General features: G+C 40.8%; 1 protein-coding gene across 6 annotated transcripts in view; it reads left to right on the forward strand.

Moving 5' to 3' along the window:
- The window catches only part of strada (STE20 related adaptor alpha), a 96,624-nt gene that overhangs the window by 38,482 nt on the left and 31,755 nt on the right, over window positions 1-26,387 (forward strand). For 4 of the 6 annotated variants that reach the window (XM_048560984.1, XM_048560987.2, XM_048560990.2 and 1 more), the window contains 4 exons: window positions 5,928-6,030; window positions 10,834-10,955; window positions 17,947-18,055; window positions 19,033-19,156. In XM_048560984.1, coding sequence (XP_048416941.1) covers window positions 5,928-6,030; window positions 10,834-10,955; window positions 17,947-18,055; window positions 19,033-19,156 — 458 coding nt within the window. Of the gene's footprint in view, window positions 1-5,619; window positions 5,674-5,927; window positions 6,031-10,833; window positions 10,956-17,946; window positions 18,056-19,032; window positions 19,157-26,387 lie in introns of those variants that run through there. The other 2 variants (XM_048560986.1, XM_048560989.1) reach the window with 2 other exon arrangements.

Consider the following 26,387-nt stretch of genomic DNA (forward strand, 5'->3'; position numbering starts at 1 on the left):
ATTTAGCTCAAGATAAAGGGTACTAATTGTGGTTAAGGGACAGACAAGCCCCTGATAGTTCCAAATTGGACCAAGTAACTGCAGGTAGTTGCTGTACCAGAGCAAGATTGAAGATCATAGGTCATTATGATCTATGGTAAAAGCGCTAAAACAGGGGTGCACTGTGAAGTCATGGAGAATAACACTGATCTTTTTAAGATCTGTTTTGTAAACCAGGGATTCAATATTTAGTAACTCATTCCATTTTAGTTAACAACTGGGAGTTTCATTCTATCTGGGCTTGGAGATTTGTCAACCCACAGCACTATCAAAATTTTTTTCCTACCATTTCCCTTGTGATTGTAATTTTACTAAGTAGTCTCTGCCTTGCACTTCCTGACTTGCAGCTAGTACTAACGTTATCCCTGTTTGGGGCAATGCACAAGAATTGAAGCCCCTCTATCGTCAATTAAATTCAAAGTCTTATTAAAAAAAATACAAAACCCTCTAATTCTTTAATCCAGTTTGACAGAAAGCACAGACTGGGTTTCTATACTGAACAAGAGTTAATACTTATTACAACTAAATGGATCCTAACTACAGATAAATGATTATGAACTGTCAACCTATAATTAGTAGGTGAAACTGTAACCCTAATCTTTTCACACACGTCCAGCCAGGCTCACAGGAAAAGATACATAGGAGCAAAAGATTGAGAACCAGTTCAGTGATCCCTGTTCATAGTTTACTGAAAGAGTCATTGATTTTCCTTCTTGAGATATTTCAAGCCAGGATGGTGAGTGGTTTGGAAGGGAACTTGAACATGGCGGTGTTCCCGTGTATCTACTGCCCTTGTCTTTCTCGATGATAGTGGTCATGGGTTTGGATGACGCTGTCTGAAGATCTTTGGTGAATTTCTGCAGTGCATCTTGTAGATAGTACACGCTGCTGCTACTGAACTTCAGTGGTGGAGGAAGTGGATGCTTGTGGATGTAGTACCAGTAAAATGGGCTGCTTTGTTCTGCATGGTGTCAAGCTTCTTGAGTGTTGTGAGAGTGCACTCATCTAGGCAGGTGGGGAGTATTCCATCACACTCCTGACTTGTGCCCTGTAAATGGTGAACAGGATTCAGGGAGTCAGGAAGTGAGTTACTTGCTGCAGTATTCCTAGCTTCTGGCCAGCTGTTGTAGCCACTGTGTTTATCGGGTGAATATAGTTGAGTTTCTGGTCATTGATAACCCCCAGGATGTTCAAACTCAGAAGCCACACGGCACCACATTATAGTCCAAGCGGTTTATTTGAAATTGCAAGCTTTCGGAGCACAGTCCCCTTGCCAGGATCTGATAGTGGGGAATTGCACAATGGTACTGCCGTTGAATGTCATGGGGCAGTGATTAGATTGTCCCTTATTGGTGATGTTCATAGCCTGGCATTTGTGTGGAGTGAATGTAATTTACCACGTCAGCCCAAACCTGGATATTATTCAGATGCTGCATTTGAACTTGGACTGCTTCAGTATCTGAAGAGTCACGAATGGTGCTGTACATCATGCAATCATCGGTGAACATCCCCACTTCTGATCTTTAGGATAGAAAGAAGGTCATTGATGAAACAGCTGAAGGTGGTTGGGTCCAGAGCACTACCTTTAGGAACTCCTGTAGAGATGTTCTCAAGCTGAAATGATTGACTTCCAACATCCACCGCTGTCTTCCTGTGTGTCAGGTGTGACTCCAACCATCGGAGATTTTGCCCCTGATACCCATTGATTCCAGTTTTGCTAGGGCTCTTTGATAACATACTTGGTCAATTGCAACCTTAATGTCAAGGGCTGTCATTCTCATCTCGCCTCTGGAATTCTGCGGTTTTGTCCCTGTTTGAACCAAGACTGTAACGAGATCAGGAGTTGAGTGGCCCTGGTGGAATGTGGCTGAGCAGGAATTGCTTGAAAGCACTGTTGATAACACCTTCCAACACTAGTGATGAATGAGGGTAGACCAATGGGGCAGTAATTGGCTGGGTTGGATTTGTCCTTCTACATATTCCATTATTATATTGGCCCTGCCTTTCATTTATCCCTGGTTTTTTTTGTTAATCCCTGTATCCAAAAAAATACACCTTTATTAAAATCACAAACGAAGCAACATACCACTTTCCTATGGTGTTACTGTTTTGATTTGTTTTCCCAGTTGGCAATCTCCTGCAGCTGCTAGACTGGGAACCCCTTCTCTCTGCTCAGTTGAAGCTGAAAAATGTGGCCTCACAACTATAAATCCTGAAAAACGACCTTACTTCAAACAGCAATACAAAAAGCACCTTTTCCCCTGTGCACTGAACTTGCACTGAGCTCTCCATGTGTAGTATCTCTCACTTGGACTGTACCGCACTCTGGAAGTGCATTCTCTCAACTTCTCACAAAGCATACTGAAGCATCATTTAAAAACCGCACCCTTACTTAGACACACACACGTGCACGTGCACACACACGGGGACTCATTCGTGTTTTGCCCTTTTTATCCCCTTGCCTTCCCAAACACACACACGCACACTCATGCTCTCTCTCTCAAGCATGCACTCTGGCATGTGCACGTAACTCTATGGGGTGAATTTGTACTTGCAGATACATTCTATTTTGTTCAAGAAGTCCACAATTTATAGATGGTCAGTCAGTGTAGCATTTTATAAATTCCCATCTTAGAAATAAAACCAGTCTGACTCAAAACCAAATCTCTGATTATCGATAAGGCCTCTCACTTAACATGCATTATCTGACCTAAAATGTCACCTCATTTGCACTGATAAAACCTTTAGTTCTCTCGGGGCAATGACTTGAAAGGAATTCGGGGATTTACATATACATTTTAATGAATTAAAACATTCTAACTGATTAAAGATTTAACAGCATTTTTGGTTTGTTTAATGCCTCCTCATCAGTGGTGTTGCCCTTTGATCTTTTGCTTGCAAATTCTGTGTCAAATACCACCTCTGTCATTAACACCTGGAGGAACAAAGCTCCAAAGGCTTGTGTTTTCAAATAAATCTGTTGGACTATAACCTGGTGTTGTATGATTTCTGACCTTTTCCACCCCAACTCAACACTAGCACCTCCACATCATACAACTGGAGTCAACTAAAGTAGCTCACTTTTTAAACGTTAGTCATCCCCATCTGCTGAAGCTGTAATCAGGCTTCAGGTGATTGAGTGACAACTATCCCTTATTGCCTTTTAACTAGACTACTAAACTCAAAAATAAATAAAAGAAAAGGCTTCACTAGTTCATTTCTGACAGTGCACTAAATTTCCTGTACATTTCTGTCACTTGAGTTGTACCTCACTGTGGATATGCCTTCTCCCAACTGCTCATGCAAAGTGTCTCAACAAGTCATTTGAGGATCCTGAATGGAATAGAATGATGCCAGGTGGAGAAAAACCTTTAAGTGGAAATATGTTATAAAAAAAGTGCCATCCTTGATGAGCTTTTCTAATCAAGGTGTGTAGTGATTATTTACACCAACGTCCAAAGAGGGAAATTCCAATTTGGTGCTGGAGAAGATGATTTGGAAAACAAAAGCAACACACCTCGTCCAGAGACACATCCTTACAATGATACCAGAATCAAATAGACTCGATGAATTTTTATCTGTTGGATTCTGTTGCAATTGATTCACTGAGTTTCATAGAACATTACAGCGCAGTACAGGCCCTTCGGCCCTTGATGCTGCACCGACCTGTGAAACCAATCTGAAGCCCATTTAACCTACACTATTCCGTTATCAACCTTATGTTTATCCAAAGACCATTTAAATGCCCTTAAAGTCGGTGAGTCTACTACTGTTGCAGGCAGGGCATTCCACGCCCTTACTGCTCTCTGAGTAAAGAACCTACCTCTAACATCTGTCTTATATCCGCTCATCCACTTTACCAAGATTCTTACCATTAGCCCAGTACTTTGTATTCCTGTTACTCCTTCCAAAGTGAATCACCTCACACTTTTCCGCATTAAACTCCATTTGTCACCTCTCAGCCCAGCTCTACAGCTTATCTATGTCCCTCTGTAACCTGTCTTAGCATTAATTTATTCAATGAATTAATGCCATTTTAATATAATTTTTTCTACATCACAAAATGACTTCAAAAATTAATTTGTACATTGATATTTATGGTAATTATGTGACTTGATGATAAGACTACTAAGAAAGGGTGGGGGAATGGTGCTGGCTGAGTTTTTCTTGCAGGGATCTCTTTTTGTGCTCTATGAAATTCTATGAAATCACTATTGGGCCCAGACACCATAACTCTCTAGCTAATCAACCTATCCAGCTCTTGCCCTAACTATGCAGTCCTTTTTTGTCTCCAAAATATGAGTAGTTATACTTCCAATCTCAGTTACCTTTCCCCCATGATGATGTTCTTTCAAAAGCCACTGTTAACAAAAGTGAAACTCCTGGAATAAAAGTGGTGGTAGCAACATGGGTGCAAAGTTGAGAACAACATCGAAAAACCAAGTCATGGTGCCCGGCTCCTTTTCTGTCAGTTTAAAAGATTGTGGGTTTCAGTGATGGAGCTTAATATTAGGCATGAGAACTGCTGCTATTTTTAATACACATTTTGTGTAGGGAGCACAACCTCGAAAATGTAGTAAATGGAAACAAGTCATAATAGACTTCAATGGGCTATAGATGTACTGAAGCACAGTAGATGAAATTTATTACACGTGTAAGGCATTTTTGGAGGAAGAATGAAGAGGGGAAAAATGTGTTTTAAATAATAGAATTTTATAGGAGGTGCTGAAGTGGGTGTTTTAGGTCTTTGTTTCGTCACCTTTGAAAATGACAGGAAAGATTTGCAAAAGTTAGTAGAGCCTGAGGCATCCTGCGTATTATAAATAAGGCATGGAGTAGAAAAACCTAGATGTTGTGTTTAAATCGGTATTTTAAAAAAAAGTTATAACTGGAGCCAAAGTATCAAGTGCAATTCTAGGCACCACATTTCAGAAAGGATATGAAGGTTAAAGTATAGAAGAGATTAGTATGGTGAAGTGAGATGTTATAGATACGTGGATAAACTGGAAAAGATGAGGCTGTTTTCCTTTTATACCAGTGAAGGCTAAGAGCTGATGTAATTTAAAATCAGTAAGGACTGAGACAATAGGTTAAAAAGTGCTGAAGAGTTGCTAACCGGAAGCATAGATTTAAGATGACTGAAAATTTGATATTGAGGAAATGAGGAAGAACTATAGGATTTGCAGTGTGCTTCCTGTTAGCATGGTGGTAATAGATTTTAATAACAGCTTTCAAAAGCAGTTTGACAAATGCTATGAGAAAATCTTGTAATGAATGGGGAAAGAACAAAGAAGTAGAACTAACTGGTTTGTGCTTCAAAATAGACTGGCTGTGTCCTGTGCTATGTTACTCTTTCTGCGATTACTGATCGCATTGAAATTGCCTGTGTTATCTGTGTCTGCAGATGCTTTTCTTATCAGCTTACCTTCCTTATTCCTGCTTGCTGTTGACAGTTAATTGGAATTTTAACCTCCTGATCTCCGCCCCAATTGCTGCTGTTGATATTTTTAAGTTTCTGCTTGTTGTGTGTACCCTGCTCTGATATTAAATATCTACATATTATGCAACACCAGCTGATGGAACCATCTAACGGCAATGGAGAAAATGTGGCTGGTTTCTGAGATATTTGTTGTGGTATTGATTGTGTTGTTTTGAACACTATTATTAGTATGGTGATCTTGAAGGGAACTTGAATTGGACAGAGTGAACAGTCTTTATCACAAAATAAAGTCTGAATTAACAATTTGTAGAGCTGTGAAGATGTGCCAATTGAACTGAATGGCTCAACTGAACCTCTAGCTGGCAGCTTGTCTTATAACAGATCAAACTGAAGCTGTTCATTCACCAGTCTGCTACAATATCCATGTTCTGTTTCTTTCCTCCCTCAGCCAGATGAACACCCATCAGAAAATAGTACATCTCCCCAGAGCTGGGATACCGTGAACCACTTCCCAGCAGACAGTAATTCGTATGAGTTGCTGACTGCAATAGGTAATAATTCCGTGCACACACATGCGTTTGTATGCATTTGTGTAACTTGCCTGTGTTTGTTTTTTGTTTGCGGGTCATGTGTTGATGTGTCTTAATTTTCACTCCAGCCCAGTGATGTGATTGGCTTTGATTCATTTACTGTCAGCATACAGGGACTCATTATGAGAGTTCTAGGTTTGTGGTCTCTTAAGCATTTAAAGCTATTTGGTTCATTCTTCCAGCCAGATCAACACTCTAACTGATGATTGTCTATAACATGTTAATCACAGAAAATTAAGCATACCTGTACCATCTGGGACATTGAGACTGGGGTGAGGCAGGAATGAAGTGGACTCCAACAGTCCAAAAATGGGCTTGACGATTGGAAAATGCAATTGTCCCCTTCCTCTTCTCTCCTCTTTTCTTCTTCTCTCCTCCCCCGCAGCCCCCCCCATACTGAAAAATGACTCTGACAAAGTGACTGGCATATCTGAGTTAACAAAGAACTATATTTATCATCGATAACTTAAAAACAGGGCATGCCGTTTTTTCAAAAATAAAATGACTATGAACAAACTTGTTTGAACACTAGGCAGTAAAGTTAATTCCAGCATCAAAATAGGAGGATAACCCTGACGTTTTTGCTGTGCATCTGATTAATGTGAACGGATCATGGTGTCCCTTCTCTAACAACTAATGTAGTTTATGCAGCAGAAGTGAAAGTCAGAGACTGAACAAGATTTTTGTTAGCACTTGAAATCTTTGATAGAACGGACTTGAGATGGTTCCATTTAGGGTGCCCTAAATTATGACCATGGTATGTACGCATAGTCGCTATTAGGCTTCCATCTCATCACCACCAGTTCTGTCAACCCCTGCAGCAGTCTCTAAACTAACAGGTTGCTTTTCTGCCATTGGGAAATTGGCTAAGCGAACATTTTCTCCATTCTCTTTGGATCCAACTACAACTTTATTTCTGAGCCATGATTCCAACCTTCTCTTTGGCAGTTGTCACAGGTTGAATCAGATTGTGCGCGACCTTTGATATTTAATTCTGAAATGAGTTTCCAACTCCACATTTGCGTAAATTAATATAATCTATTTCTGACCCTGCTATTGCTTCAACTCATTTATTGAAGCACTCATTCATGCTTGACTTACTGCTCCCAATATGCTGCTGGCTAACCATCTATATTTTACTCTCTGTAAAATGTTCTGCTTCACATGTCCTAATTCACCCCAAGTCTCATTCATAGATTCATACAGCGCAGAAAAGATCCTTTGGGCTTGTTGCGTCTATACTGACATAACTAACTACCAAAGTGTGTGAATTCCAATTTCCACCACTTGTCCCATATCCTTGAAAGTCATGATATTTGAAGTGCTCATCCGAATTTTTTTTTAAAGGTTGTAAGATTCCCAGACTCCCCTACCTTCCCAAACAGATTCCCACCATCTACAGAGTGAAAAAGCTTTATCTCCTCTGAATCTCCTGCCTCTTACCTTTAAAACTATGTCCTCTTGTGATTGACTCCACAAACGAAGGGAACAGCTGCTCTCCATGCACCTTGTCCATACCCCTCAGTCTTCTACACCTCAATCGTGTGCCCCCTCAGTCTTCTCTGCTCTAAAGAAAGCAATCCAAGCCTATCTAGTCACTTATAGATCAACCACTCCATCCTGTTAACATGGTGAACCTACTCTATACCCAGGCCAGTGCTCTCACATCCTTCCTGTAATCAGGCAACCAAAACTGCACACAGTACTCCAGCTGAAACCTGACCAAGGCTCTGTACAACTCCAACATTACCACCTTGCTTTTATACTCTGTGCCACGACTGAAAGCAAGTGTTCCATGTGCTGCCTTAACTATCCTATTCACGTGCTGTGCTAACTTCAGGGATCTGTAAATAATTGTCCTAAGATTACTGTTGTTCCTCTAAGCTCCTGTGTCCTGCCATTCATTAAATACTCCTTCATCTTGTTTCTTCTTCCAGATTGCATCACCTCGCACTTAACGAGGTTAAGTACCATCTGCCTCTGTTCTGCTCATCTGACCAACCCATCTATGCTTTCCTGTAACCTACAGCCATCATCTTCACTATTAACCACTCTACCAACCTCTGTGCAAACTTGCTGAATGTGCCCTGGACATTTTCATCTAAATCATTTATGCATATAACCCAAACAATAAGGGCCCCAGTACTGATCCTTGTGGCATACCACTGTTTGCCAGTTTCTGACCCATCTCGCTATTTTCCCTCAATTCCAAGTTCTTTAACTTTCTTAATCAGTCTCCCATGCGGGACCTTGTCAAAAGCTTTGCTAAAATCCACATAAACTACATCAACTGAACGTCCGTCATCCACACATTTGAGCACATTTTCAAAAAATTCTAACAAATTTGTTAAGCATGGCCTTCCTCTGACAAAGCCATGCTAACTATCCCTAATGAATTCATACGTTTCCAAGTGGATATTAATTCGCTCCTTCAGAATTTTCCCCAATTGTTTCCCTACCACTGATGTAAGACTCACTGGTCACTAATTTCCTGGTTTATCTCTACCACTGTGCTTAAAAAGTGGAGGCTTATTTGCCGTCTTCCAGTCCTCTGGCACTTCACCCGTGGCCAGGCAGGAATTTAAAAATTTGTGTCAGAGCTCCTGCAATTTCCTGCCTCACCTCCCACAGCAGCCATGGATGCAATTTGTCCAGGCTGAGGGATTTGTCTGTTTTTAGTACCTTGCCATTTCCTATGTCAGACTGTGCAAGTTTCTCACAGCCCCTTTTCCTGAATTCCGTACCTATGTTTTCCTCGTCCAGAGTGAACACCAACGAGAAGTATTCATTCAACACCCTTCCAATATCCTGCAGCTTCTCTCACACAGGTTGCCCCTCTGGTCCCTAATGAGCCCTATTTATTCCCTGGTTAACTTTCCCCTTTTAATGTATTTATAAAAATTTACACCACATCCCTTAGTTTTTTGACCTATATTAACAATTTGTTCAGCAACACCTCTCTTTAAAATTCTGATCCTTGCTTTCAAACCTTAAACTTCCCTATCTCTGCAATTTCTCCTCGCCATACAGTCCTTCAAGTTAACTTACTGACTCCATTTCTCACCTCCTTGAGCATCTCCAATTTAAATTGCTCCATTAGCAGCTGTACCTTCAGCTGCCAAACCCTAAAGCTGTAAAATTTTCTCTCTAAACATCTGCAACTAAATACCTCTTTCTATCGTTGTAACACTCTTTGTAACAGAGCAGTATGGCCTTTGTTTTAAATAACCTGTGCAATATCCCTGCAGTTCAATGTTAAGTCAAATTTGGTGACACTTTTTAAGTTGTTTCAAGGTGTTTTCTTACTATAAAGATATTCTATGAATAGAAATTGTTCCTGTTAGTGGTGGTTCTGATCCCAGCTGGTGCTAACTATCCCTAATAACAATTGGGGAAAATTCTGAAGGAGCGAATTAATATCCACTTGGAAACGTATGAATTCATTAGGGATAGTTAGCATGGCCCATTTGATAAGTCAGATCACAGAATGAAACTCGATCCTTTCTTTGTTAGTTAACTTGGCAATCTATCACTGAGACCCATTCACACAAGACTGCAGATTTTCTTTACCAACTGAACAGAAGATTAGAAATGTAGAAACTAGGAGCAGGAGAAGGCATTTGGCTATTCAAGCCTGCCTTGCCATTCGTTATGATCATAGTTGATATCTTCTATCTCAATGTCAGTGACTTGGCCTCTATAGCCTTCTATAATAGAGAATTTCTTAGGTTCATCGCCCTCTGAGCAACAAGCCCTTGTTTTGGATCCCTCAGCCAGAAGAAACCTCATCCCCCCACAGCCAGTCTGTCCAGCCGTGTCAAAATATTATTTTGCAATGAGAACCCCTCATTCATCGAAACTCCAGTGAATACAAGCCCAGTCAAACTAATCTGTCACCTTAAAACAAACCTGTCTTCCAGGGAATCAGTTTGGTGAACTTTTGCAGGATTATTCTGGGACTGACTGGTTGGATTCTGCAGGATCCAAAGTTGAGCTTGAGATGATGAAGCCTGTGCAACATCTGTGAACAAACGAACCATTCTGTTGAATAAGCTGGTCAAGAATTTATCTCAAAATTAAAACTGAAATAAATAATTTGAAAAAAATCTTGAGTGAAGTTCATGATCTCCAGTGAGCCTTGTCCTTCACGAAAACTACAGATCTCTCAGATGAGGAGTTTGATCCTGGAATTCTCGGTCACTGAAGACCTAACCCCTGCATTTTCCATGGAGCTAGTGGCATTCTTGGTACCTATTTTGTCTGCAGCAAGTTCTCTCAAACAACATAAGGTCAAAGATAAATTAATCTAATTTCCATATTTGAAGAAGAAATCTCGGTGTGGATACCACGAAAGCTTCTTAGCTTCTTAACTCCTCACAGTGACAAGTAATTGTTAACATTAGCTGGAACAGATAAATAAAGCCATACTTTAATTATCTTAGAGGACAGCAACTTTGACAGTGCAGCATTTCATCATTACACCGGAATGATTATTCATTCAAGTCCTGAATGATTGTTCTGACTCAATCGATGAAATGATTGTTAACCTGACATCAACCAACAAATACAGAACAAAAATAATTGGAGACCTCAACTGAAGCACTACCAGCCTATTGACAATTTACCAAAAAAGCAAAAAGGCATATCACTTCTGTGCAAGTGAGTACAAAATGAATGAAATGCTGTATTGAAATCTATGGACCTGAAACTCTACTAGTTTTTGCTTTTTGCTCCCAGAGTGAAATGGTTGTGTCTCTTATACAGGTAAAGGATTTAATGACGTTATGACTGTGACTTTGGGGAGGTACAAGCGGACTGGTGAGCAGGTGGCTGTTCGAAGAATTAACTTGGACAACTGCACCAATGAGATGTTTGCTTTATTACAAGTAAGAACTTTTTGTTAGCTAATTTTGGGAAAACACAACAGCACTTGTTTGAAGGCTGCACTGATGTTACCCTGCAGGGTAATGAAACATCTGTGATCTAATGAACCAGCTCGACGAGTGAACTAACCACAACATCCACAATCCAAGCCACAAATCTACTCTATTTAGGAGTTAGTGGAGGAAAAGATGTTGTGCTTTTAGATTTGAAAGGACCCTAAGTGGTGTTTTATCAGAGATTCCCTACCATGTGGAACCAGGCTGTTCAGCCCTCCAAGCCCATACTGACCCCAGAACATCCCACCCAGTCCCATCCCCTTAAGCTACATATTCCTGAACACTTGAGCATTTTAGCAGGGCCAGTCCAGCTGGCCTGCACATCTTTGGACTGTGAGAGGAAACCGGAGCACCCACATGAAGCCCACGCAAACAAAACATGCAAACTCCACACAGTCACCGGAGGGTTGGATCGAACCTGGGTTCCTGGCGCTGTGAGGCAGCAGTGCTAACCACTGAGCTACCATGCTGCCCAAATTAAATTTAAATTAGTAGAGTTCCAGGTAACTAGTTGAAGCCAGTTTAAAATAATGTTTAAAATTTTCCCTCCTCATTCTAGTTCATGTGATTGATAATGTAAAGCTTGTAATATTTTGCTACTCTGAATGAAAAGCAGCGATCTCAAAGAACGCAGATTAATTAATTAATTAGATTTACCCTGCTCTCCTAGGGCTTTTGTAGTGCAGTGTAGTGTCCCCCCCGTCTCTCTGGGTTCTGGTCCCACCTGGTCCATAGGTATGCCATAACGTCTCAGAACTAGTTGATTAGAAAATATCTAGCACTGCTGTCCTGCAGTTTAAATTCACTGTCCGATCCATAGGTTGGATGCTTTATCACGGGACAAGACAATTTAACTATTACTTGATGGCTTGTAAGAAAAGCCTGGGTATATTAATGAAATATGTTAAGTATTTTAAATTCATGCTCCAGATAAGGAATAAAGGGCTAATACAAAAGATGTATCTATAAATCGAGAATGTAAATTTTAAGGGATGACTAAGGCAATTGATTGTGGTTTTGAGATAACAAGGTGTAGAGCTGGATGAACACAGCAGGCCAAGCAGCATCAGAGGAGCAGGAAAGCTGACATTTCGGGCCTAGACCCCTTCTTCTCCAGCATCTGCAGTTCCTACTATCTGTCATTTTGCTTTGGAAGAAAGATGACTTTGAGGAGATTGAAGATTTGAGATTATGAAGGGACGTGACAATTAAACCATAAAAATTGCATTGTGTGATAAAGGATTCAAATCCCATTAGATACGGGGTAAATTGAAAAAGCTAAGGGTAATCATACCGTACAGACAAGGTCCTTCAACACATCAAGCCTGTACACCAAAGCCACACCCAATCTGCACCATTTCCGCCTTCCAGCACTGGGCCGGTGGACTTGAATATTCATGACATTTCAAATGCTCATGAAGTACTTGTTATAATGTTACGTGCCTCAGTTAACCTCCTCGCCGCACTCTGGGTCGAAAAGTTTTTTTTTTCTTGAATCCCGTCTAAAATTCCTGCCTTTCACCTTAAAATTAGTAGGAAGTTTTCAAACAAGGCTGAGAGCTATGATATGAATTTGAATTAGGTTATTATCATGTGTTTTCACGTGAGTACAGTGAAAAGATTACAAGTCACCACTTGTGGTGCACCTTGGGCACAAAGGTACCTGGGTAAATAGATAAGATTATAGAAGCTGGAGAATGTGAATGGCTTCAATATTCAACGGAAGTGTATTTCTAGTGAAAGAATGATTTTGAGTGATATGATAGCATTTCATACTTAGAATGATAGAAAACTTACAGGACAGAAAGAACCACTTGGCTCATTGTGTTGCTGTGCATAAAATGAACTCAGCTAGATAATGATGGGATAGTGTACGGGGAGGGGCTTATATTAGTTCACAGGTCAGCGCAACATCAAGGGCCGAAGGGCCTGTTCTGCGCTGTATTGTTCTATGTTCTGCTTCCATGCCGTTTCGTCTTAACCTTCAAATGTTTCTCTTCAGATAATTATGCAATTTCATTATTCAATTTCACAATGTTCCCAGGCAGTGCATTCAGGAGCCAAAACTTTCAGGATGTTTAAAAAACAATTTCTTCATGTCATTTTTAATTTTAGAAAATTGAAGGCAGAAGAATCAGTGTCTTCTGCATTACAGGCAAGGTTGGTGGGGTGTACTGATACCTTGCTAGTTCCGATCTCCCACTAGTCATAACAGTGCCAATATAGCTAGTTATAAAGCTTCTAGGTTCCAACTGGTTTAATATGAGAAACAATTCAGCTACGGTTATGGTTAACAAAATAGGGTTTGACTGCAACTATAGACTACTTCTCTTTCTAACATCTCAAATCCAGTGAGACAAATATGGTTCACAAAAAAAGACAATGGTTGAACACCCCACAGAGTAAACCAAATGGGAAATGTGATCAAACGCTTCCTGGGGACAGCTACACCACCATCCATCGACCACCAACTCCATCATGGGATGCTTTACAGATGCTCATGTTTTGATAATGCATCTTTCTTTTCTGTGACTATCCCATGGATTCTTGGGACTGCACTTCAGCACTTATTGACAGGCTCTAGTTGTTCAGAAACAGCAAGTTTTACCAAACAAGTATTGCCCTGGATTTTTCTGAGGTCTAATCTTCCTCTGGTACCAAAAGAAAATACTGCTGATGGCATTTCAACATCCACTCCCTTCTGTACTAAACTGTTGTGCTATTATTATATTATATTATATTTTTATATTATTTGTGCTATTATTATATTATTATATTTTTCACAGCTCTTGGGACATCCTGAGTCCACTCAAATGCTCGAGGACTTCCCTGAGCCCCAACTGTACAAGACACACTCGGTTCAGTTTCCTAACATTAATTTTCTGGGGGCTTTCTTCAAGCCTTTCACAGCTTCTGGAACTCACTGAACCCTCACCCCACAAAGCTACTCAATGGCTGTAGGACATCCCTGAGTCCCAACTACACAATACCCATTTGGCTGTTGATTTCAACCAATTTACCCGAGCTACCAATATTTCGCAACATCTCTAACAATACCCATTTGTTAAGTATTTTGAGCAGCACCTGAACACGGAGTCCATGGGGTGGCACGGTGGTAGAGTGGCTAGTGCTGCAGCCTCGGCGCAGGGACCCGGCTTCGATTCTACCTTTGGGCGACTGTCTATTTGGAGTTTTCACGTTCTCCCTATGTCTGCGCAGGTTTCCTCCAGGTGCTCCGGTTTCCCCCAACAGTCCAAAAATATGCAGGCTAGGTGGATTGGCCACGCTAAATTGTCAGTAGTGTTCAGGGATGTATAGATTAATTGGGTTATGGGTGATGAGTCTGGGTGGGATGCTGTGAGGATTGGTGTGGACTTGTTGGGCCAAAGGGCCTGTTTCCATACTGTAGGGATTCTATGACTTATGTACATGCTTACTCTCGCATGCGTGCACTCAAGACTCATTACCTGACCTCTTGGGTAACTCCTGTGCTGTCCCGAGTGACCTATCAGAACAAGGCAAAACTGAATATAAGTAAAATTTTACAAGTCAAATGTGTCAAATTCTGAGAAGTCTGTTCCTTAAATGTTACCATTTTGACAATGCTGGCTTACAGCACAAATTGCAAATGACAAAATAATGGAAATTCTTCATGTCTATTTCTCAGCCTTTCCAGCAATGGGTAGCCACATCTTCCATGTTCAAACACCACTGGAGTTAGATTTACATCTCCCAATGACAGTTCTTCAATCCATCATGAAGTTACAGATGAAAAACAACGAACAGATCTTCAAATTAAACAGCGTTTTAACACTTAAGTGGATCAGGACAGATCTAATTCAATTCTATCTTAGTCATGCTGTTTAAAATCACTCTTATAAAATTCATCAGACCAAAAATATTTTTTCCCTCCAAAGTTTTAAAAACCTCCAGACTGAAATGCTACAACTTAGTTAAATTCCTCTTCACCACTGACCAATGCTAATGCATATTGGGGAATTAGGTGCGCTGCACATGTTCAGCATGCAATCCACATTTTCCTCTAGCGATAGATCTCGGCAAAGTATGTAGCTTCCAGAGATGATGGAACCTTCAGCTAAAACCTTTTGAGATGGTAAAAGAAACAAAACAGTAAACAAATGAACAGTGCAACCTTATTTTGAACACATTCTAATCACTGAAAGAGAGAACAGCATTTAAAATAAATTGCAGAAAACGTTTTGGGAGAATTGTTTTAGTTCACCAATGGGATTTTGCTATATTTGTTCTAGGTTAAGTCACGAGGATTCTTGCAGTATGGGAGGAAGTCATTTGATTCATCATTCCTGTGCATCTCTCCAAAGGAGCATCTCACACAGGAAAATGGCACTATCTTCTCCCCATAACTCTGCAGATTATCACTTCTGAAATAACCATTCCTTTCATTTTTGAAAGGTCCTAGATTGAATCTGACTCCTCCACTGTATTCTAGATCCTAACTAAAGTCGCCATAGTCCTAGCGGGCCATTGGGCTGCTCTCATGAGACAGTGACTGTAACTACTTGCTGCATGAAAGCGTTTTATCTTGTATCACTTTTCTTTGAATCAACGTCCTCTTGTTCTCGACCCTTACACAAGTGGGAATATTTTCTCCCCATTTACTCAGCGGAGACCTCTCATGATTTTCAAAACTTCAATCAGATCTGCTCTCAATGGTCTCCAAGGAGAGCAATGCTAGTTTCACTAGTGTTTCTCTATAATTGAAATTCCTCATACCTAGACACATTCTCATGAACTAATTCTTTGCCCTGTCCAATGTCTTCCCATCCCAAAGAGTGGCACCCAGAATTGGATGCAATGCTCCAGCTGAGGCTAAACTAATCACAGATAATAAGAACTGCAGATGCTGGAGTCAGATAACAGTGTGGAGCTGGAGGAATACAGCAGGCCAGGCAGCATCAGAGGAGCAGGAAAGTTGATGTCTCGGGTCAGGACCCTTCAGATTTGTGTCTTGTGGATTGTATATGTTTGAAGTTTTTCTTTTGCAGTTATTGAGCCATAGAGATGAACAGCACAGAAATGGACCCTTCGGTCCAACTTGTCCATGCTAGCCACACATCCTAAATTAATCTAGTCCCATTTTCCAACATTTGGCCTGTATCCCTCTAAACCCTTCCTATTCATGCACACATCCTGATGTCTTTTAATGTTGCAATTGTAACGTCCTCCATCACTTCCTCTGGTGGTTCATTCCATAAACACACCACTCTCTGCATTGAAAGGTTGCCCCTAGATTCTCTCTTAAATCTTTTCCCCTCTCACCTTAAACCTATACCCTCCTTTTATAAACTTCTCCAGGGTCGCATCTCAGCCTCTGACTCTCCAGAGGAAGTAGCCCCAGTCTATTCAGCCTCTCCCTGGAGCTCAAACCCTCCACCCTAGCAACATCCTTGCAAATCTTTTCTGAATGCTTTCAAGTTTCCTATGGCAGGATTAACAGAATTGAACGCAATATTCCAAGCATAAGATGTGGTGAGATGCTCTTGGAGAATATGCAATCTTAAAAAAAATCTTCCTCCTTAATACTGCAATGTTTCCACACTTAGCTTTCCTCTGTTAGCTCATTGACTATTTTTTAAGTGAGTCCTTGTCTGACTCTTCAGCAGAGTTGGATATCACAGTCATCATGCTACAGATTAGAAAAGATTCCCCACAGTGTGGAAATAGGCTCTTTGGCCCAACAAGTCCACTCCGCTCCTTGAAGCATCCCACCCAGATCCATTCCCCTGTAACCCATGCACCCCTGAACGCTATGGGCAACCTAGCATGGCCGATCCACTGAGCCTGCACATCTTTGTACGGTGGGAGGAAACCGGAGCACCCCGAGGAAACCCACTCAGACATGGGGAGAATGTGCAGACTCCACACAGACAGTTGCCCGAGGCTGGAATTGAACCCAGGTCCCTAGTGCTGTGAGGCTGCAGCGCTAACCACTGAGCCACTGTGCCACCTGTACCCAGATGGTTGGGTATGAGGAGAACCCCGAACACTGGTTGATTGTATTAATTTATCTCCCAGCCCATGGATTCTAGTAGGAATGTGGGTGAGATTGGTCACTTTGTACAGCATAACTCGATCTTGCATGGTCTGAGAAACTTTGACACCCTAGTCCAATAAAGTTGCATTGAAGAAACAGTTTATGTTCAACTTTGGGAGTCTGATACACAGAGTATGGCATTTATTGCATCAAGTTCTGAAGAAGGATCCCTGGACTCAAAAAGTTAATTCAGTTTTCTCTGCAAAAATGCTGCCAGGTCTACTGAGTTTCTCTACAAAATTCTGGTTTTGCTTGTATCAGATCTCTAGCATCTATAATTGTTTTCTTATTTTGTTATGGTATTTATGGCATTGGAATAAGTTTTTATACTAACAGATGGCAACACTGAGATTGTTCTGACTATACATGGCAGAGACATGCTGGTCCAGGGCGGCAAGCAGGTGCTAGCCATGGCATAACCATCACAATAAGCATATATTCAAAAGTTAATCCTGATTTGCTTAAGGAAAAGCTGCTGGAAACTCCACAGATCCATCCAGTATAGCTTCATTGGGTTCGCACATTGGGTTTATTTGCTGATGTCATAAAGTTTAAGAATTTGGTCAGAGCTTCAAACCTCAATTTTTAACTGAAAGACATAAACAGGGTAGCAGACAGTAAGTATGAGAGCTCACTGAGTGTGTGAAAGATTGCATTGGTCTTGGCCTTTTGTACAAAGAGTCTAGCACAAAGTACATGATGCTGATTGAGAGCCAGTTTGTGTTAAGAAGCAGCATTCGAACCACCTTGAAATGGTGGATTAGTATATAATTTGCTGGTTACCTCTCCCCTGTCAACTTATTAACAGCTGAAGCATGAGTGGTTTTGATGTGTAACCTAACAGTGCGTTTACTTCCCTAGAGTGAACTCCATGTATCGAAGCTTTTTCATCACCCTAATATATTGCCATATAGAGCCACATTGATAGCCAACAATGAGGTGTGGGTTGTGACACCATTCATGGCCTACGGTAAGTCTGTCTCTCGTACTATAGTTATTTTTCTCACTGCCAAAAGGCAACTTTGAAAAATGTTGTAGTTTTTCATGTTATTGACACCTCTTGCTCTAGCAGCATATTTGGAGTGAGAAAGAAGACTGGAGATATTTAACATTGCCCATGAATGCCTAGGTGTCAATCAAAGGTGTGTTGAGATATGTGCTATCACAATGACACAATGCAAGGTGTAGGATTATTACACGGATTGGATGGATCTAATGCTACCCTTGACACTGGAATATTGTTCACTAACTTCTGGAACATGGAAACAAACTTGGCTCCTAGTAAGGCAGTTTCAATCCTGTTCCTGATGTATGTGATTACAGTACGAAGATGTCTCTCATTCACCATGAAATTCAATGTGCTGTGCTTATCCTGGAAAGTGTAGTGGGAACTTAATTCTATCTAACCCCATATTGTACCTGTCCTGAGAGTGTTTGATGGGGACAGTGTAGAGAATCCTTTACTCTGTATCTAACTCTCTGTCGTACCTGCACTCAGGTTTTGTTAAGACCAGTGTAGAGAGAGCTCTGTTCTGTATCAAATACCATGCTGCATCTGTCCTGAGAGTATTTGATGGCGACAATGTAGAGAGAACTTTATATCTAGCCCTGGGCTGTATATGCCCCGGTTGCTTCAATATCATGCTAGCATTTTCTACTTCTTTTAATGTGAGAGGCACAATTTAAATGAAACTTGGCAAGAAAAGCTTTAAACATTCTCACTGAATCTAAAAGATAAACTACATGTTATAAATGAACGTGATTGTATAGTGTTGAAATTATTGAATCCTGAATATCTAATGAGTCTGAGATAACAAGTTGTAGAGCTGGATGAACACAGCAGGCTGCGCAGGAGAGCTGATGTGTCAGGGTTATGACAGATTTTCATCCCTGTCTTAGATAGGTCAGTTTATTGATTTTAATTGTTTTATCCCATCTAATTGCCAGGTTCTGCTAAAGATCTGATGAGCACCCATTTCACAGATGGTCTGAATGAGCCCACAATTGCATACATCCTGCAGGGGGTGCTAAAGGCCTTGGTTTATATTCATAGAATGGGATATGTGCACAGGTAATATGACTAATTGCTCAGATTGCAAAACATGAAATAGATATGCTGACATTGGAAACTCCTAACAGTGGTATTTATACCTCAATGATTTGCAAAACATGAAATAGATATGCTGACATTGGAAACTCCTAACAGTGGTATGTGTATCTCAATGATTTTAAATGTCTCCATCAGATAATTCTTTTATCTCCATTGTTCCAATCATTACACACCCTAGTTTCACACCCTAGTCCTTTCTCATATTTGTATTTTTCCCTGCCAAGCAACATAATCTATATCTGACCTCCTCTATTGGAAACTATGGTACACAAAACCATCAACACAGCCCAACTGTGAATATATAGATTCTTTTACATCCCTCCTTTAATGTTCTGTTCCTGTCATACAGCCCTATGTTTAACAGCATTTAGGGTCTTATTCACTTGAGGTTTCTTTAATGTCATGTGAGCCTAAGTTCACAGGTCCCTCTGCAGTTCCAAATTGCCATCCTGTTATCTAGCTGGTAAGTGTCAAGCTTTTCATATGCCCACCATCATCCGTAGCTGAGACATCAGTCATTGTAATTTTCTTTCAGAGTATACTCGTTCATTACATGGACATTTTACAGCACAGAAGTAGACAATCATGGCCATGCTGCTCAGCAAAGATCTGACTACATCAGTCCCGATTTCCTATTCTTGGCCCATAGCCATGGAGGCTATGACAATTCAGGTGAATATCTAAATATAGCTTAAATTTTATCAGAGTTTCTGACTCAGTCACCCTTTCGGGCAGAGTCCCAGACCCCCACCACCCTCAGGATAAAAAAAACTTTCTCCTTAATTCTTGTACCTTCTACATCTTGCCTTTAAATCTATAACCCTTGGTATTGACCCCTTTGCTAACGAAGTTAAAGTGCCTTCCTACCCACCTTGTCCAAGCCCCTCCTAATCTTTTATACCTTTAGCAGATTCCCTGTCAATCTTCTCTCTTTAGGGAAGACAGCCCAGTCTATCCAATCTATCCTCACAGCTTAGATCCTCCAGCCCAGGCAGCATCCTGCCACCCTCTCGACTGCAATCCATCCTTCATACAGAGGTAGTAGGAACTGCCGATGCTGTAGAATGTGAGATAACAAGGTGTAGAGCTGGATGAACACAGCAGACCAGGCAGCATCAGAGGAGCAGAGAGCTGACATTTCGGGTCAGACCTGAAACATCAGCTCTCCTGCTCCTCTGATGCTGCCTCGCTTGCTTTGTTTATCCATCCTACAGACAACGTGGTCACCAGACTACGTGCCATACTCCAGTTGAGACCTAACCAGCTTTTTGTACAGTTCCAACAGAGCCACCTTGTTTTTTCTTTTCTATGTGTCGGTTAATAAAGGCAAGTATCCCATTCCCTTTGCAACTATTTTAACCACCTGTCCCGCTGCCTTCGGGTATCTTTGAATGTGTACGCCAATGCCCCTTTGTCCTTCAGTACTTTCCAGGGCCCTACAATTCATAATGTCATCCCTTGCCTTGTTAGGCCTCCCCACGCTTTTCCAGTTTGAAGTTCATTTGTCACTCTGCCCACTTAACAAGTCTGTTAGTATCCTCTCGCCATTTACTGCTATCATCCTCACTGTTTATCATCGTCACTATTTATCACTCTGCCAATTTTCATATCGTTCTCAAACTTCACGATCTCACCACCTACATTTAAGTCAAAATCATTAATGTACATCACAAATAGCCACGGCCATGGCAGAGTCCTGTGAAGCACTAATGAAAACAAATATGTGAATATATCCTGGCCCTCTGAATTCCTTCTCATAACTTCTCAACCACTGAGAATTTTATCTTCAAAAGCTTACTTGATTTCCACAGTGTCCACTTTATATTTTTGCTCATCCTTCTCAGGGTTTTTTTTGGTTTGTCTTTTGTTACCCAATTGCTCTTACTGTAAAACATCTCAGGGCTAATTTATGAAGACCTGCGTAAATGCAAGTTGTTGTTGTGTCATCTGACGCGAATTGTGAGATTTGTCAGGTTGGGTGAGTTGGAAGAATGATAAAGTACACAGCGCAAATGATTTAATTCCCATGACACATTTAATTTAGCAGGTATTGCATTCACCCTTGTGGAGAGATGGTGAAATGCTAACCCCTACCAGCTCTGGCACCCTCCCAAGTTTATTACAAACCAAAACACAAAGTCATCATAGGTCTTCATTTGTTCACTTCCCTGGAGGCAATCATCACAGGGAATCTGGCTGGCATATGGATTATCATGGTGTTTCACCAAGCCTGAAGCTAACCTATCGGTTAGTAGAGTGGGAATATGACATTGCACTCATTATCTCAATGATCAACCTTACTTGATTTTCAACGGAGTTTATCTTTCTCACCTCTTACTAGGGCTCTTAACCGTAAACATGCAAATGGTCAACAAATTTACTTAAGAACTAGTCAGGTCAAAACCTGATGCCAAAAGGCTCATTTATGGAGATTTTAAATAAAAACCAATGTCTTGCAGTTGCAGGCGGTGTATTTATAGTAATTATGCTTTCAGCCTGTGGATAACTTTAGTCAGGTTGAATTTATTGCTTCTGCAAATGTGTTGGTGGTTTCATGCAATGATTATTTATAAAACGCTGACAGTTTCTTGCTAGGTACTTCATAGAATCCCTACAGTGCGGAAACCAGCCATTCAGCTCAAGAACCAATGTGTTTTCCCTTTCCCTTTCCCACCGCCGTAACCCTGCGTTTCCCATGGCCAGTCCACCTAACCTACATATTTTCAGACTGTGGGAAACCAGAGCACCCGAATGAAACCCTCTCAGACATGGGGAGAATGTTTGGAGTTTGCACAGACGGTTGCCCAGGGCTGGAATTGAACCAGTGTCCCTGACACTGTGAAGTAGTAGTGCTAACCACTGAGCCACCCATCCTGTTGCTTCAGAGAACATTGAGTCAACAATGTAATGTGGGGCTGGAGACCAGTGAAGGATGAGAGTTTATTGATGGTGGGTTTCTTCTTCTGTAGGGAATCAATAAGCCAGTTACAGTAATCAAGCAAGTTCTTGATATTAGTTCACATGCCGAAACACGACTGTCTAGATTTATGGAAATCAGTTTGCTGAATTGGAATGGTTCCTTTGTATTGATGCCCACATTAATTGTATCAGTTGAAGTTCAGTGAAGGATGCCAACTGAATGGCCACTTGAGCACATGTGGTGTTTGTTTACCCAGAGACACAGAAGGGGGCAACCAATCCGAATACCACTCCTGGAGTCTGCTTCTGGACCTGGCCAGGATGGCTATAAACAAGTCCTGGCAGTGAGCCTTGGAGAGAGTCATGAGCCCATCTGCCTGCCTCTGCACAATTTCTGCCAGTAAACTTGAAGCCTTCACAACCAGTAGGTGCTGCAGTGCAGCATCATCCCTTCAAAACAAAATTTTAATTTAAAGGTCTCAAGGGGAAATTAAGTTTAATGTTGCAGTGCCCCTTCAAAGGGCTGTTAACTCTAATTAGAGCTAATCATTTTTCTTAGTTTGAGTATAAAAAGAACATAGAAACTTTGGACTTATGTAGGAGGCTGTTATACCTAATTGCCTGTAGGATTCTTGTGGTGCAGTGGTAACATCCCTATCTCACAGCTAGTAGGCCTGGGTTCAGGTGCCGTTGACTCCAGAGGTATTTCATAACAACCCTAAACAAGTTGGTTTGAAAATAGCTACCCAACTGCCTGCCTGTCTTCAATGGTTATGTCCATGCCTGGTGTCTGAATAGAGAGCATTTGTGTCCATTGGCATGCTTGAGACCTTCCATGATTGTTGGACGCGACAGGGGCTGAAATGCATCATCTTCAAGTAAAGTTACATTTTAATTTAAACTTGATAAGTTTTTAATTTGAATATTTGATTTAAGTAACAGTACTTCATTTAAGGTCTATCATCTTTTTAATTTGATTTTATTTGACTTTAAATTTGTTTCCAAGAGAATGAAGAAATACTTACTGACACCAGTTGAATGGACTCAGGACCTGAATACCTGTAGTGTTTCACTCTAAATAAATCTGTCTGAAGTAAGGACCGGTTTTGGATTCTTTCACCAACTGGCTAACCGGAATATAACAATCAAGCTTTATAATTACTGCACCACCAATCAATTTGTTAAAGTAGATCATAACCGCCATTGACCATGTGTAGTTTTCTGAGGCTGCAATAAGACGCAGCATCTCTTTGGAGAGAACCCATGACATTTGATGTTCAGCTGCTGTTTCCCTCCTTCCCCATCATAGTTATAGCAACAGCTATTGCTTCTCATCTTTCACCAACATTTCCAGCTGACCTATTTTTAGCTGCAGGTGTGGGAATTGATGGAAGCTATTAAGAATCTTTGAACTGTGTTGAAGATAGCTGTGGAAAGCAAGACTGCTTCTAAATGCTCTGCTCGATAAGGTCAGAAGCCCAGTAAAAGCACCTAGCCTGACTTGTGTATATATAAGTATTACTTTGCTATTTTGCCTGACTATCCAGTTGGAAGCAGTACACTCTTTGGCATTCAGAGAGGCTATTGTACAACTTCAGAAGTTTACTCTTCTAGGGTGCACACTTGAGGTATCGGGACCAAACAACACAGAGCTAAAGAGACTGTCAGATGCATTCTGCATTATTAGAAACCTGCAGGGAAGAGCCCTGATAGGTGAAAGGTCATTCCCTACAGCCACTTACTTAGCATCCTTCAGTCCCCTTCCACTTGAATCAGTATTCATGAAACTGTCACCTGAAGAATGAACCTGAAATTTTCTGATAATCTGGATTTGATGTTACACTTATTTCTTGGCAGAACTTTATGATAACTGGAATGACCATTTCTCCCACTAATTGGTATGTTGCAACAGTGTGAGGAGAATAATGAAAGGTGGAGGGAGGGATTGAATATCTTGCAAGTACTAACGTGTTTATTCCTGAACGAAAATCTGCTTGTTATCACTTTGTGCATAACTTGACTGCCATATTTCCTAATAGACAATTTAACTAAACTATTGATGTGTCTTGGAACATCTGGAAGGTCATGAATGGTGCTATGAAAATGCAAGCGTTTTTCCTTTATTATCCTGTGTCAAATGTAATGTAACATATTTGTACCATAATCCCATCCAACCATTCCTTCAAACCTTGAAAGGATGGCAGTTTTGAACTTACGGTTAAGAATTACTTCAAATTGAACTTTCTTAATGTCCCAAGTGCAAAGCGTGGGAAGTGATGAGGAGCAGTTTCATCATGGACGTTGTGAGCTGACTTTAAATAAAGTTAATCAAGTTAGGTGTGATACTTGATACACAAATGCCTCCAAATGCAATTACACCCATGGAGAGATTTCACAGCTCAACATTTCTGGTCTTGTACAACAACATAAACAGGAATTTGTGCTTAAATAGCACATCTAACATTCAAAACTTCACTACACTGTACAGAAGGCAACAAGGTTAAGTTTGAAGCAGGATTTGGAGAGGCTCTTATTTTTGGTTAAGCTCATTCCTTTGTGGAATTTGCGATGCAGTACAGCTTTGTTGAATCTAACCACTACCACTCCATGGCTCTGAGACTTTGTCTCCTTCAAATATTTATTTAATTCCCATGTGAGATCAATAATTAAATTTGCTTCCACTACTTTTTCAGGTAGCACATTGCAGTTGAAACAATGTGATACAAAAAAAAAGTTTCTCATCTCACATCAGGTTCGCTTGTCAATTGTTATAACTCCAACCTGTGGCTATCAATCCTTTTGCCGGGGAAAAACACTTCTCATTTGTTATACCAAAATCTTTCATAATTTTGAATAACTTGTCAAGTATCCCATTAATCTTCCCCGCTGTAGGGAGAACAAAACCATGACAAGTTATTGGGTAACTACAGCATGGGAGGGAGACCATTTGTCACCATTTGATCTGCGCTATCTGTGGGGCAATCCAATGGATCACATTTCCCTACCAACTCCCCTGTAGCTGTTAAGTCAATTTTGTTCAAATGTACATTCAAATTACTTTAGAAATTGTTCATGGCGACCACTTCTGGTTTGATACTCACTGTTTTATATGTACGATATATGTCTATATATACATAAAATTGTCCTTCAAATCGTTTTTGTCTGTCTTGTTTAAACTAGACTATAATCTTGTACTCCTCCATCAAATCTCCCCCATAATTTCCTTTGCTCCAAGGAGAACAACCCCCATGGGGAGGAGGGGGGTCCTGATTGAGGTTTACAAAATCATGAGAGGTATAGACAGGGTGGATGACAAGTACTTTTTCCCAGAGTGGGGAACTTATTACTAGGGGTGATGACTTCAAGGTGAAAGGGCAAAAGTCTCAGAGAGATATGCGTGGAAACTTCTTTATGTAGATACTGGTGGGTGCCTGGAACGCATTGCCAGGAGGTGGTAGAGGTAGCACGATAGTGGCATTTAAGATGTATCTAGACAAATACATGAATGGGCACGGAGCAGAGGAATATGGATCCTTGGAGACAGGTTTAGATAGAGCACCTGGATCGGTACAGGCAGGGCCTGTTTCTGTGCTGTAATTTTCTATTATTCTTTGTTCTTTTTCCAACCTAACCCTTTCAATAGAATCCTTCATCACTGGAAGCATTCCCATAAATCACATCTGCACTTCTCAAGTCTTTCACATACTCTGTTAGTGTGGCAGCTGGAGTGGGACTCAATGCTAGTTGTGGCCTAATGAAAATTTATCCTATTTTTGTACTTCACCTTATTAAGTCCAAGATCCCATACGCTTTGTTCATGGATTTCCCACTTCTCTCAACATACCCCTCACCTCCAAAAATCTATGCATATACACAAGGCCTCTTCTTTAAAACTGCTCTATTTACTCCATTATTACCTCTTATTCCTTCTGCCAAAATGCATTCTCTAAAACATCTGTATTAAACTCGACTGACACTTTTGTCCATTTTGCTGACCGTCCATGACCCATTACACCCTTCTTTTGAATTAGTGTCACATTTGGCAATCCCAGACCGTTGGTATTTTCGCATGTCTCCACTGTCAACCTCTTGTAGCAACCTCGGATGCAAGCCATTTGGAACAGACAATTTATCCATGGAATACTTCACCCTATTACCTCTTTCAATTCGGTGTCAATCACAATTATGTAAGATGTTTTTCTTTAATTAAATACTGATAAAAGTGCCCAAGTCTTCTAGTCTTGTCTTCTGACACTAAGCATGTAAGATTTTT

Source organism: Stegostoma tigrinum, chromosome 31 (genome assembly GCF_030684315.1).
Source record: "Stegostoma tigrinum isolate sSteTig4 chromosome 31, sSteTig4.hap1, whole genome shotgun sequence".
In the NCBI taxonomy this organism is placed as follows: Eukaryota; Metazoa; Chordata; class Chondrichthyes; order Orectolobiformes; family Stegostomatidae; genus Stegostoma; species Stegostoma tigrinum.